This window comes from Mobula hypostoma, chromosome 13 (genome assembly GCF_963921235.1).
Source record: "Mobula hypostoma chromosome 13, sMobHyp1.1, whole genome shotgun sequence".
In the NCBI taxonomy this organism is placed as follows: Eukaryota; Metazoa; Chordata; class Chondrichthyes; order Myliobatiformes; family Myliobatidae; genus Mobula; species Mobula hypostoma.
The window spans coordinates 56,816,896-56,829,873 of NC_086109.1; the positions used below are offsets into that span (position 1 = coordinate 56,816,896).

The 12,978-nt window shown below is 44.8% G+C and overlaps 1 protein-coding gene across 2 annotated transcripts in view; it reads left to right on the forward strand.

Moving 5' to 3' along the window:
* Positions 1 to 1,786: 1,786 nt before the first annotated feature.
* The window catches only part of myzap (myocardial zonula adherens protein), a 97,883-nt gene continuing 86,691 nt past the window's right edge, over positions 1,787 to 12,978 (forward strand). For both annotated transcript variants that reach the window (XM_063065736.1, XM_063065737.1), the window contains exons 1-2: positions 1,787 to 2,442; positions 2,600 to 2,692. In XM_063065736.1, the coding sequence (XP_062921806.1) occupies positions 2,380 to 2,442; positions 2,600 to 2,692 (156 nt within the window). In that variant the 5' untranslated portion in view covers positions 1,787 to 2,379. The remainder of the gene's footprint in view (positions 2,443 to 2,599; positions 2,693 to 12,978) is intronic.

Below are 12,978 nucleotides of genomic sequence, written 5' to 3' on the forward strand. Positions count from 1 at the left end.
CTCTCCATCCCGTCTGTTCCTGTCTGTATCTCTCCATCTCCTGTCTGTTCCTGTCTGTATCTCTCCATCCCCTGTCTGTTCCTGTGTTGTATCTCTCCATCCCCTGTCTGTTCCTGTGTTGTATCTCTCCATCTCCCGTCTGTTCCTGTGTCTGTATCTCTCCATCCCCTGTCTGTTCCTGTGTCTGTATCTCTTCATCTCCCATCTGTTCCTATCTGCATCCCTCCACTCCCTGTCAGTTTCTGTCTGCATCTCTCCATTCCATATCTGTTGCTGTCTGTATCCCTCTATTTGCTGCCCATTTATGTCTCTGTCTAAATGCTTCATAAACAGTGCTGTCATATCTGTTTCCACCGCCTTCCCTGGCCATACGTATTCCTTTTGTAAAAACGCGGCTTGTGAATTTCTTTAAACTTTTCCCTAGTCAATTTTAATTTATGCCTTTGGTGTTTATCATTTCTGTGCTGTAAAAAAGATCTGATGATTTACCCTGACTGTAGCTCTCATAATTTTCACAAACAAACGAAAATCTGCAGGAGCCTGAAATCCAAGCAACACACACAAGATATGCTGAAGGAACTCAGCAGGGCAGCCAGGGTGTCGGCTGTTTCTTTCCCACAGATGCTGCCTGGCCTGCAGCATATTTTGCATTCTCATAATTTTATACACTTCTGATCCTCCAGAGAAAGCAATCCAACTTTGTCTAACTTCTCCTCATAACTAATACTCTGCCATCTTGGCATCATCCTGATGAATGTCTTCTGCAGCCTCCACATCCTCCCAGTAATGCAGTGACCAGAACCACACATAATATTCCAAATATGTTTTAACCAATGTTTTATACAATTGGAATAAAAGTTGAAATTTTATCCTCAATGCCAACTCCACGCTAGCTTCCTTCCCTACCTGGCACTACCTGCCTGTCATCTTTCACCAATCCTCAATCCTCCTATCACCTCTGACTCTTGCCTCAGCACGCCCCCTCTCCTCTTTATTGCGGCCATCTCACCTCTGCACTTGGACCTGGTGCAAGGTTTTAACCTGAGACGTTGATAGTTCCCTTCTCGCTGCAGATATTGCTTGATCCACTGAGGTCCTCCTGCTTCTGATTCTGTGAAGGCTTCTATGTTAGGATGGACAGTTCTCTGAGCTTATACACTAGTCCCCGAGAGTTTGCTTTGAGATGGCGCCCGGCGTACGAGCAGCTTTGATATGCGACCGAGCGGGTTGCTGAGGTCAGTGCTGATTGGTCGGTCTGTCCTGTGTGTATTTTTTTCGGGCAGTGTTTCAGAGCCGACAACACGGAGTGGGGTCTGGAGTCACCTGGAAGGATGTCAGATTGAGCAAGGCCGGCGTGTTTCCACTCTGAAGGAAGTCACTGCATCAGATGGGCTTTTAGAACAAACTATTGGTTGTCCTGGAGATGATCACTAAAGCCAACTGCTTTCTCCCTCCCCCAAACTTTAGGTTATTAACTGAATTTAAATTCCACATCTGGAGTGGAGGGGTTTCAATTCTAACCTCGGGTGTATGAACTCTGTACGTAGAGTATTGTGGTCTGAAACTGGAAGTATAAAGAAAAGAATCTCCTTTTCATAGCTTTGCCAAATAAATGAGTCAGTTATCAATGTTGCATTCTCCGTGCCTTTGGTTTTGAAAGGGTTACCGAGTATTACGTCTCACAGGTGCCATCTGTCGCTGCAGCAATCAGTTAAACAAATGAATAGGCGTGCCCTTGAGACAGGGCTTGTTGTGGTTTGTGTTTCTGCCTTCTACAGTATTACGATAAAGAAATTAGCTGAAGGAAGGAGGGAGGCAGAATTAACACCAAGTAAATGCTTGGATTCTGAGACAAATCCGGCAGAGTGTTTGGGGTAATCAAGATGAACAAAATCAAATGGTTTCTCCTCAGGCTATCGATGACAAGCAGCTAAGCCATACCGGGCTGATCCTGATAAAGGTGGAGTAGGGATACACCCACATAAAGTATTTTAATGAGGAAGGGCTGGGACAGGTGAAATGTAGTTTGACAAGTTGGGTGAGGACCTGGTCCTAGATATGTCATATCTGAGGTGTTGCTAAGGAACATACTGGTCAGGGTGGGAACAGGTGACTTTCTGTGAAGATGTTTGCGTATGTTGTGATGGGACTCTGCAGACGACAATCTGCCCTGCGCGGTCTTCGGGCTGACTGGACCATACAACAGTGAACTAAGGTCAAATCTCTAAAACTTTGGGGAAATGGTCAAAGTTATTTACTGACCAAAAGGAGGCTGCAGAGAGATTCTGACAGGCAAGCATATGGTAAAGAGAGTTTCTGCCGTGCGGTGGACGTATCTTTGGATATCAACGTTTTGGATTAAATATACTGACAGGAACAATGCCACAGTTTAAAACAGCAACAACGTGCACTATTTCAGAGGCACCGGAGCCTGTCAAGAAGGCAAGTCACTTATCTCTTTAACAAAGTAATTAAATGTGTGACAGTACTTAATATGGATAAGTTTAGCTTCAACTGCGAAATGTGTGATTGCTTGGACCTCTTAAAATGTTGTTTCTTAGCGATATAAGGGTAAACACTTGGCTTATCTGTTCCTCAGGGCAACATCCGAAGAGTACGACTGACACTGCACGCTGATGGAAAAAACACCCCGGGGAAAGATGAAGTCAAGAGTAAAGGGAAAGCAGAAACGGTCAGTACAATCCACCTGTCTCTGCCGACGCTGCCCCACAGGGTTTATTTTGGCAAGTGCGATTCTGGAGATAGCTAGAGGTGAGGTCACGGAGGGTGCTGGAAACAGGCTTGACAATGTTGGCAGCGGGATCGGTTCAGGACAGCGAACAGAGCTCTGCTAGTTATCCAGCCGGCAGGCAGGGTAAGGGTTACGTGAGGGCAGTGACAGAACCTGCTGCGAGAGGTCTCCACCACCGACACAGCAACAGAAGTTCGAATCCCATCATGGCAGCTGGGAAGTTAATTCAACAAACATGGAAATTAACCAGTAAACTACCGGATTGTTATAAAACCCACCTGAATCACTAACATCCAGCCCCAACAGTGGGTTTGGCTTTCTTCTGTCCGGGACATGTAGAGGTGGACAGTGCATGCACTGGCAGGGGGAGGACGGTATGCTCACTCACAGGGGGTGTATGATGCATACAGTGCATGTACTGACACACACCGTCCCTGGTCTTTGTGATTTTTATAAACAAATTGGATGAGGAAGTGGAAGGGTGGGCTACAAAGTTTGCAGATTACACGTAGATTGGTGGAGTTGTGGGCAGTGTGGAGGAGTATTGTAGTTTGCAGCTGGGCTGAGAAGTGGCAGATGAAGTTCAATCCGGAAAAATGTGAAGTGATACATTGTGGATGGTCGAATTTGAAGGCAAAATACAGATTAATAGCAGCATTCTTGACAGTGTGGAGGAACAAAATAATCTCGGAGCCCACAACCAGAGATTCCTCAAAGTTGTAGCTCTATAAAACTCTGGTTAGACCAAACTTGCAATATTGTGTTCAGTTCTAGTTGCCTCATTTTAGGAAGGATGTAGAAGCTTTAGAGAGGGTGCAGAGGAGCTTTACCAGGGTGCTGCTTAGATGAGAGGGCGTGTCTTACGAGGATAGGTTGAGTGGGTCGTGGTTTCTCTCTTTGAGAGATGGAGAATGAGTGGTGACTTGATAAAAGTATGTGAGATGCTAAGAGGCATAGATCAGGTGGTACGCCAGAGACTTCTTCCCAGGGTGGAAAAGGTTAATACAAGGGGGCATAATTTGAAGGTGATTGGGGGAAACTAAAGGGAGAGGGATGTCAGAGTTAAGTTCTTTATGCAGAGAGTGTGGGCGTGTAGAATGGCTTCCCCAGGGAGCTGGGAGAGGCAGAGGCAGATACAGTAGGGACATTTACGAAATGTGGATGATAGAAAAATAGAGAATAATGTAGGAGGGAAAGGTTAGTTTGATATCAAAGTGGGTTAAAAGGTCAACACAACATGGTGGGATGAAGTTGCTGTGCTGTGCTGGAATATTCTATGGTCTAGGGTGAGTCGGCTGGCCAGCACGTGGACACTGCAGTGTGGATGCTGCACAAAATGTTTGGGTTGGGATGGTGTGTCACTGGTGGACATGGAGTATCACACTGGTGGAGAGGGGGTAATGCATGCGTTACTGGACAGAGTAAACACAGTGGTGGGACACAAACGGTGCACATCCTGGTGCGGGAAGGCAGTGCACACACTAGTCAGGGGAGGGGTGTGAATAGTGCACACGATGGCATGTGAGGTGGGTGAGTGGTCAGTACCATGACAGGTGAGGTGGGTGGTCAGTACACGGTGAAAGGTGAGGTGGGTGCTCAGTACACAATGACAGGTGAGGTGAGTGGGTGCTCAGTACACGATGACAGGTGAGGTGGGTGAGTGGTCAGTACACATGACAGGTGAGGTGAGTGGGTGGTCAGTACATGATGACAGGTGAGGTGGGTGGTCAGTGCAGACGATGGTGTGGGGAACAGTGGTGGATAGTGTACACATTGGCAGGGGTTGAATGGTGTATGTGCTGATGCTGGTCTCAAGATGCACTCTCCAAGGATGAATAAGTAAATATTGGCTTTCGATGGACCTGATGTTTATGAAGTGAGACGTCGTGTGATAATGTGGAGGGAATGCATTGGGGAACTGGACATTGTTGCTGAGGGAGGAAGAGGTGCCTTTGGTGAGGTGTCTGTGGTCTGAGGTTCCCCTCGGGATCTGATGTGTCAGCATAGTTGTGAACGTCCCTTTAGCCTCAGCTGAGGTGAGTAGGTCTTGTGTTGTCAGCAAATGCATGCTGTGTGTTTGGACGTTGATGCTGAAGGTGGCATGTGAATTATGGATTTGGATACTAATGGAATGAGGGACATGGTGTCATTGCAGAAAAGTGATGCCAAGGTTAAAGGTCATCTACGATCCTACTGCCAGTCAAAGTGGGCAGGAGTGTGAATGGCCTCTTCCAGCTTCTGTTTCTCACATCCTTACGAGAAATTGGAAGGGGAGCATGGGGAGATACTTGTGGGTCGTGGGGGTTGTGGTCTGAGCTCAGGAAGATTCTCCAGTTCAACCACACACAGTAAAACTCTGATCATCCACATTTCCCAAGCTCCTTTTAAACTTTCCCACATTCCCTCAAAATTTGCCACCACCCTGTATCCCACATTCTCTTTAAATTTACAGGATTTCCTGGAAAGCTGCAGTATAACATATTTCAAAAAAAATTGAAATGCTTTGTGTATTGAAATGAGTCTAATGTCTGGAGGGTGCTGGATTATCAAAGTTCTACTACAACAAGGATGAAATCAGATAACTGTGGTGCTGGCTGGCCGGATAAGCCACTGGAGGAGGATGCTGCTGATCAGACCCACTTCAATGCTGATCATCACTTCGATTAGAACTGTTTTGTCAAGGCTGGGAGCTTAATTGGAGAAACTTTAAAAAAACATGGCTGTGAGAAACCTGATTATGGGTTTTTGGCATTCTGCACACAAATGTGAAGATTGATCATTGGTTTTTGATGATGGAGGGGTTAAGGGACTTTGTTGGGAAGAACAGTGATAAGGATACATTTGGAGTGGTGACAAAGGAGAGCAAACCATTGCTAATATCAGCTAACACAAAGGCTAGACTGGATGGATTTGGGATCACATGTTCGTAAAGGCAGGAAGAGCTGTAATGGGCCAGAGGATATTGTGAAGTATCCAGAGGAAGAAGTCTGCTCTGGCAGTGCTGATGGCTTGTTAGAAGAGCTGAGAGAGCAAATGGAGGGAGGGGCAGCTAACTGAAAATTGTATTGGTTTGTTGTTGTCAAACATACTGAGACACAATGAACGTTTTGTGTGTCGTAAAGGCTGATCTTTCTGTGCATAACTACACTGAAGTAGTAAAAAGAAAATGTAGAATATAGTGTTGGACTTGCAGAAAAAGTCCAGTGCAGGTAGGCAAAGGAAGTGCAAGGGCGATGACAAGGCAGGTTGGGAGATCGTACTCATGAGAGGTCCTTTCAATGGGAGAGAAGCTGTCAGGTCTGGTCTTCTGCCTGATGTGAGGCGGGTGGGGGTGAAAGGCACAGGTATGAGGGCTCCTTCCTCAAGCTGACTGCTTTTCTGAGGCAGTATTAAGTGTAGAAGGAATCAATAGATGGGAGAGCATTAGAATTTAAACAAATGCAGAAAATGCTGGAAGCTTCCAGGCTGAGCAGCATTTGTGGGAGGAGAAAGAGTATTAAGGTTCCAGGTACCTGTAAAGAGAGCAAGGTGTGGTTTCCAGGTGCAGGACGAGCCCAGGGAAGCCAGGGGAGAGTGAAGAGAATCGAGGGAACAATGTGTATTTAGGGCTGCTGATAGTTCAGCTTCACACTGTGATAGAGCTGCCTGTGCTCACGCTTGGAGGGAGCACCTGTATCTGAGGCATTTGTGCGCTGGTACTTTGCATGTTCTATGTTTATTTTCTCCGCCACTGGCTGGTGCCTGAGCCCCGATGCTGGTTTCTGCCACTGGCCGGTGGCAAAGAGCCTGTTTCCGTTCCAATCCATATATAATAGGTGAGAGGCTCCTGGTGGTAAGAAGTCATTGTGTGACACCTGTGTTTGAAACCCTCACTGTAGATCCTAGAAATTTAATAAAGCAGGCTCAGATATATCAATTTCACTGTTTTATTAACATACCTTGTTCCACAAAATGCCATTTGTATGAGTTGGAGGAATCAACTTACAACCTACTATGAGTTTTTGTAAATGTGTAGCTCTTTGTCGCTTTTCCACAGGAATGGTTGGGGATTAGCTGATGTTTGCTATCTCATTGGCATTATTTTGCTGATGTATTGTTTGCGATTGAATATATCGACACAAAGCACAGCAATTATAATTGATTTTCCTTATGAATGCAGCCCTTAATAACTCATTATTTCTTTTGGTTGAGTAACTTCATTTGTAAAGTCAATGTTCCTTATGGTAACGGTGGGAAGGACAAAATTGCTCAGCTGAGGTTTGGGCAGTGTGTAGTGTATTGACACAGTTCCAGCCTCCAGTGTTTACTGATTGACGGGCAGTCCAGTATAAAGCATTGATGGAAGCTGAGCACTGTTATCTCTGCTTGAACAAATAAGTTATTTAACAAGTTCTGTGAGGAACACTATTGTTTAGAGGGATGGTTTCTTTTGTTTTAATTGTAAGGTCTGTGAGGTCAGGTTGTCGGAAACTCTTTTGCTGGATCAGTCCCAGTACTTAATGTTGGGAACAACTACAGCTGAGCAGTGTGTGTAAGTAACTCTGTGCAAAGTGCCTGCACTGTCAGAGTCTCTCATCTGATCTGTGAATGGGTTAAACACATTACCCATATGGTTCCTGCTGTGTGCCAATCTTGTTAATGGCAGGATTCTTAGCAGTGTGGAGGAACGGAGGGAACTTTGGCTCTACGTTCATAGCTCCCTCAAATCTGCCTCACAAGTTCAGAGGGTGGTTGAGAAGGTAAATGGCGTGTTGGACTTCATTAATCAGAATCAGGTTTAATATCATTGTCACATGTCATGAAATATGTTAACTTTGTGGCAGCAGTATAATGTGATACATAATAGAGAAAAATCTGAATTACTGTACGTGTCCGTGTATATATAATAGTTAAATTAAGTAAATAGTGCAAAAAAAAGTAGAGAGCTGATGTGCATGGGTTCAGTGTCCAGTTAAGAATGATATGGCAGAGGGGAAGAAGCTGTTCCTGAATCACTGAGTGTGTGTGTTTAGGCTTCTGTTACCTCCTACCTGACAGAGACAATGAGAAGAGGGCGTGTCCTGGCTGATGGGGGTTCTTAATAATAGACGCCGCCTTTTTGAGGCACTGCTCCTTCAAGATGTCATGCATGCTGGGGAGGCTTGTGCCCATGATGGTTTACAACTCTCTGCAGCTTATCTCAATCCTGTGCAGTAGCCTTCCCCATTTCCCCCCTCCATACCAGACAGTGATGCAGCCAGTCAGAATGCTCTCCACGGTACAGCTATGGAAATTTGCAAGCGTTTTTGGTGACATACCAAATCTGCTCAACTCTTAATGACGTGTAGTCAGGGCACTGAGTTGAAGAGCTGTGAGGTAGTGTTGCAGATCTGTAAAACTCTGGTGACGCTCTGATGGTATTGGGTTTCCCGTCCGCAAAACCTTCAATTCAGATTTTATGTCCTATCCAAATAGATATCCAGGGGTACCCTCACTATAGGGAGGTTATACTGTATCCACCTACTCTCCAAAGACTGGTTTACTTCCCTGTCTAGCATCTGCTGTGAAGTTTAGTTGACAATACCAACTGCTTGAGTGGTGAGACCCCTCCCTACCAAGGAGGAGATAATTGCAGCTAACAAAGTGGTTTAAACAGTTATTTTAATTTAAATGTGTATCATTACAAATTAAACAAACAGTTCTTAACACATATTTAAAACTCAGGGGATTTCTCATTTATTGAAGATTTATTAATGACTTGGATGAGGGAATTGAATGCAGCATCTCCAAGTTTGCGGATGACACGAAGCTGGGTGGCAGTGTTAGCTGTGAGGAGGATGCTAAGAGGATGCAGGGTGACTTGGATAGGTTGGGTGAGTGGGCAAATTCATGGCAGATGCAATTTAATGTGGATAAATGTGAAGTTATCCACTTTGGTGGCAAAAATAGGAAAACAGATTATTATCTGAATGGTGGCCGATTAGGAAAAGGGGAGGTGCAACGAGACCTGGGTGTCATTATACACCAGTCATTGAAAGTGGGCATGCAGGTACAGCAGGTGGTGAAAAAGGCGAATGGTATGCTGGCATTTATAGCGAGAGGATTCGAGTACAGGAGCAGGGAGGTACTACTGCAGTTGTACAAGGCCTTGGTGAGACCACACCTGGAGTATTGCGTGCAGTTTTGGTCCTCTAATCTGAGGAAAGACATCCTTGCCATAGAGGGAGTACAAAGAAGGTTCACCAGATTGATTCCTGGGATGGCAGGACTTTCATATGAAGAAAGACTGGATGAACTAGGCTTGTACTCGTTGGAATTTAGAAGATTGAGGGACCTGATTGAAACGTATAAAATCCTAAAGGGATTGGACAGGCTAGATGCAGGAAGATTGTTCCCGATGTTGGGGAAGTCCAGAACGAGGGGTCATAGTTTGAGGATAAAGGGGAAGCCTTTTAGGACTGAGATTAGGAAAAACTTCTTCACACAGAGAGTGGTGAATCTGCGGAATTCTCTGCCACAGGAAACAGTTGAGGCCAGTTCATTGGCTATATTTAAGAGGGAGTTAGATATGGCCCTTGTGGCTACAGGGATCAGGGGGTATGGAGGGAAGGCTGGTGCAGGGTTCTGAGTTGGATGATCAGCCATGATCATAATAAATGGCGGTGCAGGCTCGAAGGGCCGAATGGCCTACTCCTGCACCTATTTTCTATGTTTCTACAAACTACAAAAGATTTCCAAACACAAGTGCAATTCAATGAACTAGAAGAACATACCAATGGCTTGCAAGTGAACGATTTGTCTATCACAGAGACCAAAGGTTGAGGAATGAAGTCTCGTTCTTCTTTCTGTAACCTCATCTTTCTGTCATTCTCCTTCTCATTACTACCAATCCTCAATGCTTGAGACATTTATATTGTTTTCTGCTATATGACATCATCTGCCAGATACCTTTACTGAGACAAAGTAACTTGCGCAGCTGGTCTTGAAAGCTTCTGGCAACAGATATCCCAGACATCCACAATTAAAGCTGTGATGATTAGCCCTTGGAGTACACAAACACCCCAACTTGTAACTATGTTTGATGTGCGAAGTAACATAGCCTTGTGTTCTTGTGTTTGGCTAATACAAATACAAAACAAAATGTTTCTTGGTCACTTCACGTTGCAAGGCAGTCCACTTCATGGGCAGCCACCTGCTGTGGGTTAGCAACCTGTATTCTGCAACACTTGTTTGCAAAGTTGTGCCCCAGTTTCAAACTGATTATTGCTTGCAATTTACATTAAGAACCAGAGACTAGTTCTTGTTTACAACAAAAAAAAAACTGAGCCAAGAATATTTGTTAAAAGTTTAACTTTATTAGCAACAACTCTGGAAAGGTCAAACCACTGTGCTGGAAAGCTGAGGTTGGGAATAAGCTTCTCAGGTTCCAGGAAAGTGAATATCCATCACAACTCACAACATTATACTTGGGAGTATTGTCTTCAGTTCTTGTTGCCTCATTATAGGAAGGATGTGAAGCTTTAGAGAGGGTGCAGTGGAGATTTACCAGGATGCTGCATGTCTTGTGAAGGTAGTTTGAGAGAGCTAGGGCTTTTCTCTTTGGAGCAAAGGGAGAGGAAAAGTGACTTGACAGAGGTGGATAGAATATAAGGCATAGATAGAGTGGACAGAGGACATCTTTAACCATGGCATCAATGGTTAACACGAGAGGGCATAATTTTAAGTGGAGGTGTTAGAGGCAAGGACTTTCCTCAGAGACTGGTGGTGTGTGAAACATTCTTCCGGGGTGGTGGTAGAGGCAGATACATTTGGGTCATTCAACTCTTTGATAGGTACATGGATAAAAGAAAAATGAAAGGATATGCACGAAGGAAGGGCTAGATGGATCTTGGAGTAGGTTTAAAAAGGTTGACACAACTGTGCTGTAGTGTTCCATTCTGTGTTTGATAGTGGATTTATCCATAGTTCACTCCCATTACTCTGTCTGCACTCCTCTGAAATGTACAATGCACTGTACCCTCCAGACACCCAGCTGCACATCCTAGCCAACCAAATCCACACTTCCACTCTCTTAAGTATATCAGACACCCATTAATATGTGACCATAAATTTCTCCTAAGTAGTTAGTGTCTGGAATATATGACCGTGAGTGGTGGTAGAGACTGACACAACAGGGGCATTTAAAAGACTTTTAGATGGGCACATGGAAGTAAGAAAAATAACGGGCTATGGGTCATAGAGGAAAGAAGTGTGGGATAGATTTATATAGGTTGACATTAACATCACAGACCAAAAGGCCCATACTTTACTGTACTGTTCTATAGGAAGACCAAAACCACCACCTTGGTCCTCATCACAAAGTCTGTTCCAACCAGCTACTCCGTTTGTCTCCCTGAGAACTGTCTGAGCATGAGCCCGTTTCATCAGAAACATGGTGCCATATCTGATGCCAAGTTGAGCTTCTAATTACACATCCATGTTATGGCCAAGACCCACGTTTCCACCAAAGTAACCTTGCCCACCTCTGTCCTTGCCACAGTTTAACTGTGGTTGAGAACCTCATCCATGGCTTTATCAGCCACTGTGTGAGAGCCTTGGTGTGTTTTGCTACAATGAAAAATACTTTTTAAATGCAAGTTACTCAGTTTCCAAAGCATTACTATGGTGCCCTTAGCAAACTTCAAATAATTCATTTATTGTTGGAACACAGTGCACATTCTTTGATCAGTTAAAGCAGACACACCATTGTTTGTTTTGTAAATGAATGTTTTGAGTAGAGATTCAGTGCTGGTAGCTGTTGACCATAAATTCCTGATATTGGAGGTTACTGGATTGGGGTAATGGATACCTTATGATCTCAGTTCCCCCATAGGAACATGCACAAGGCTCCAACTGTTCTGCAAAGCTCTGGCTTGGAGCCAGAGTTTTGTTGCTGCCACTGAGCTTCATGAAACATTTTTCACTCAAGCCAGGTAGAGCTGCCACCTCACTGTTTCAGTGGCCTGGTTTCAACCCTCACCTTTGGTGCTGCCTGTGTGGACCTTGTACATTCACCCTGTGACCACGTGAATTTTCCCTGTGTATTTCAGTCTCTGGTCACATCTCAATGACTCACTGGTGGGTTAACAAGCCATTATGGCGTAGGTAGATGGTGGGAGAATCGGTCGAGTCCATTGGTTATGTGAGCCCTAAGAAATAGGAGGTGATCAGCCCCTGAGGCAGTTCCACTGTTCAATGAGATCTTGGCTGATCTTGTGGACTAGGTTATAAGGGAATAAATGGAAGAATAGGAATGATGGGGTTGCTTTGACATCACTCATAGCTTCAAGGGCATGAATAGCCCCATATATTGTAAGGAAATATATGCCAAAGGTGCAGCCTAAGACATTTGCTCATCTTCGGAGTTCTGAGATCTCGTGGCCCTGGAGACGGGCAGACTGGAGGTCGGTATCTCTGTGTCTCTGCAGGGAATCGGTGTGTCGTGGGAGATGGAAGATTGAAAACAGTGAGCTAGCTGCTGGCTGTGTGCCCAGAGACCCGAGTTCTTTGTCACAGAGCTCAGAAAAAGCAATGCAATGGACTTTTAACATCGTAAATCAGCGAGTTGTTTGCTAAGCGTCCCCTCTTGCTGTGAAATGGGGACACCTCTTTTTCCCTTATTAGGGAGAGGAAGAGCCTGTGGTATGTCGAATACCGAGTGAACAAGTAGTCTTTGGGGTACTGCAAGTCTATGTCTTTGCTGTTGCTTTGCTGCACGCTTGAGTGCTCAGTGGTGGGTGCCGATGCTTTTTTTTTGCTGGTGGGGGGAGGGGGGATTGCTGCTTTGCTGCTGTTTATGTGTGGGAGGGGGAGCTGGGGGGGCTTTGGGGTTCTAACATTTAACTGTCATTCATTCTTTGGGGGCACTCATTTCGTGGATGTTTGTGAAGAAAAAGTCTTTCAGGATGTATATTGTACACATTTCTCTGACATTAAATGTACCTTTGAAACCTTTGAAAGACACATAGCAAATGGGCCATTTAAAACATAACAGCTCAGTGGGTCGTAGCCAGCATTCCTGATATCTCCGTGAACTTGACTGTAGTTGGACAAATACTCAGTGAGCACTTAGATACATCTAAAACGCCTGGTGTGGTGGGCCCCACTGGGAGGAGAATGTTTGGAGAAAATTAAGAAGAAAGGGTCTAAATTTTATAAAGTGACTCAAAGAAATTAATTTCTGCAGAAGTATAAAGAAAAATGTAACC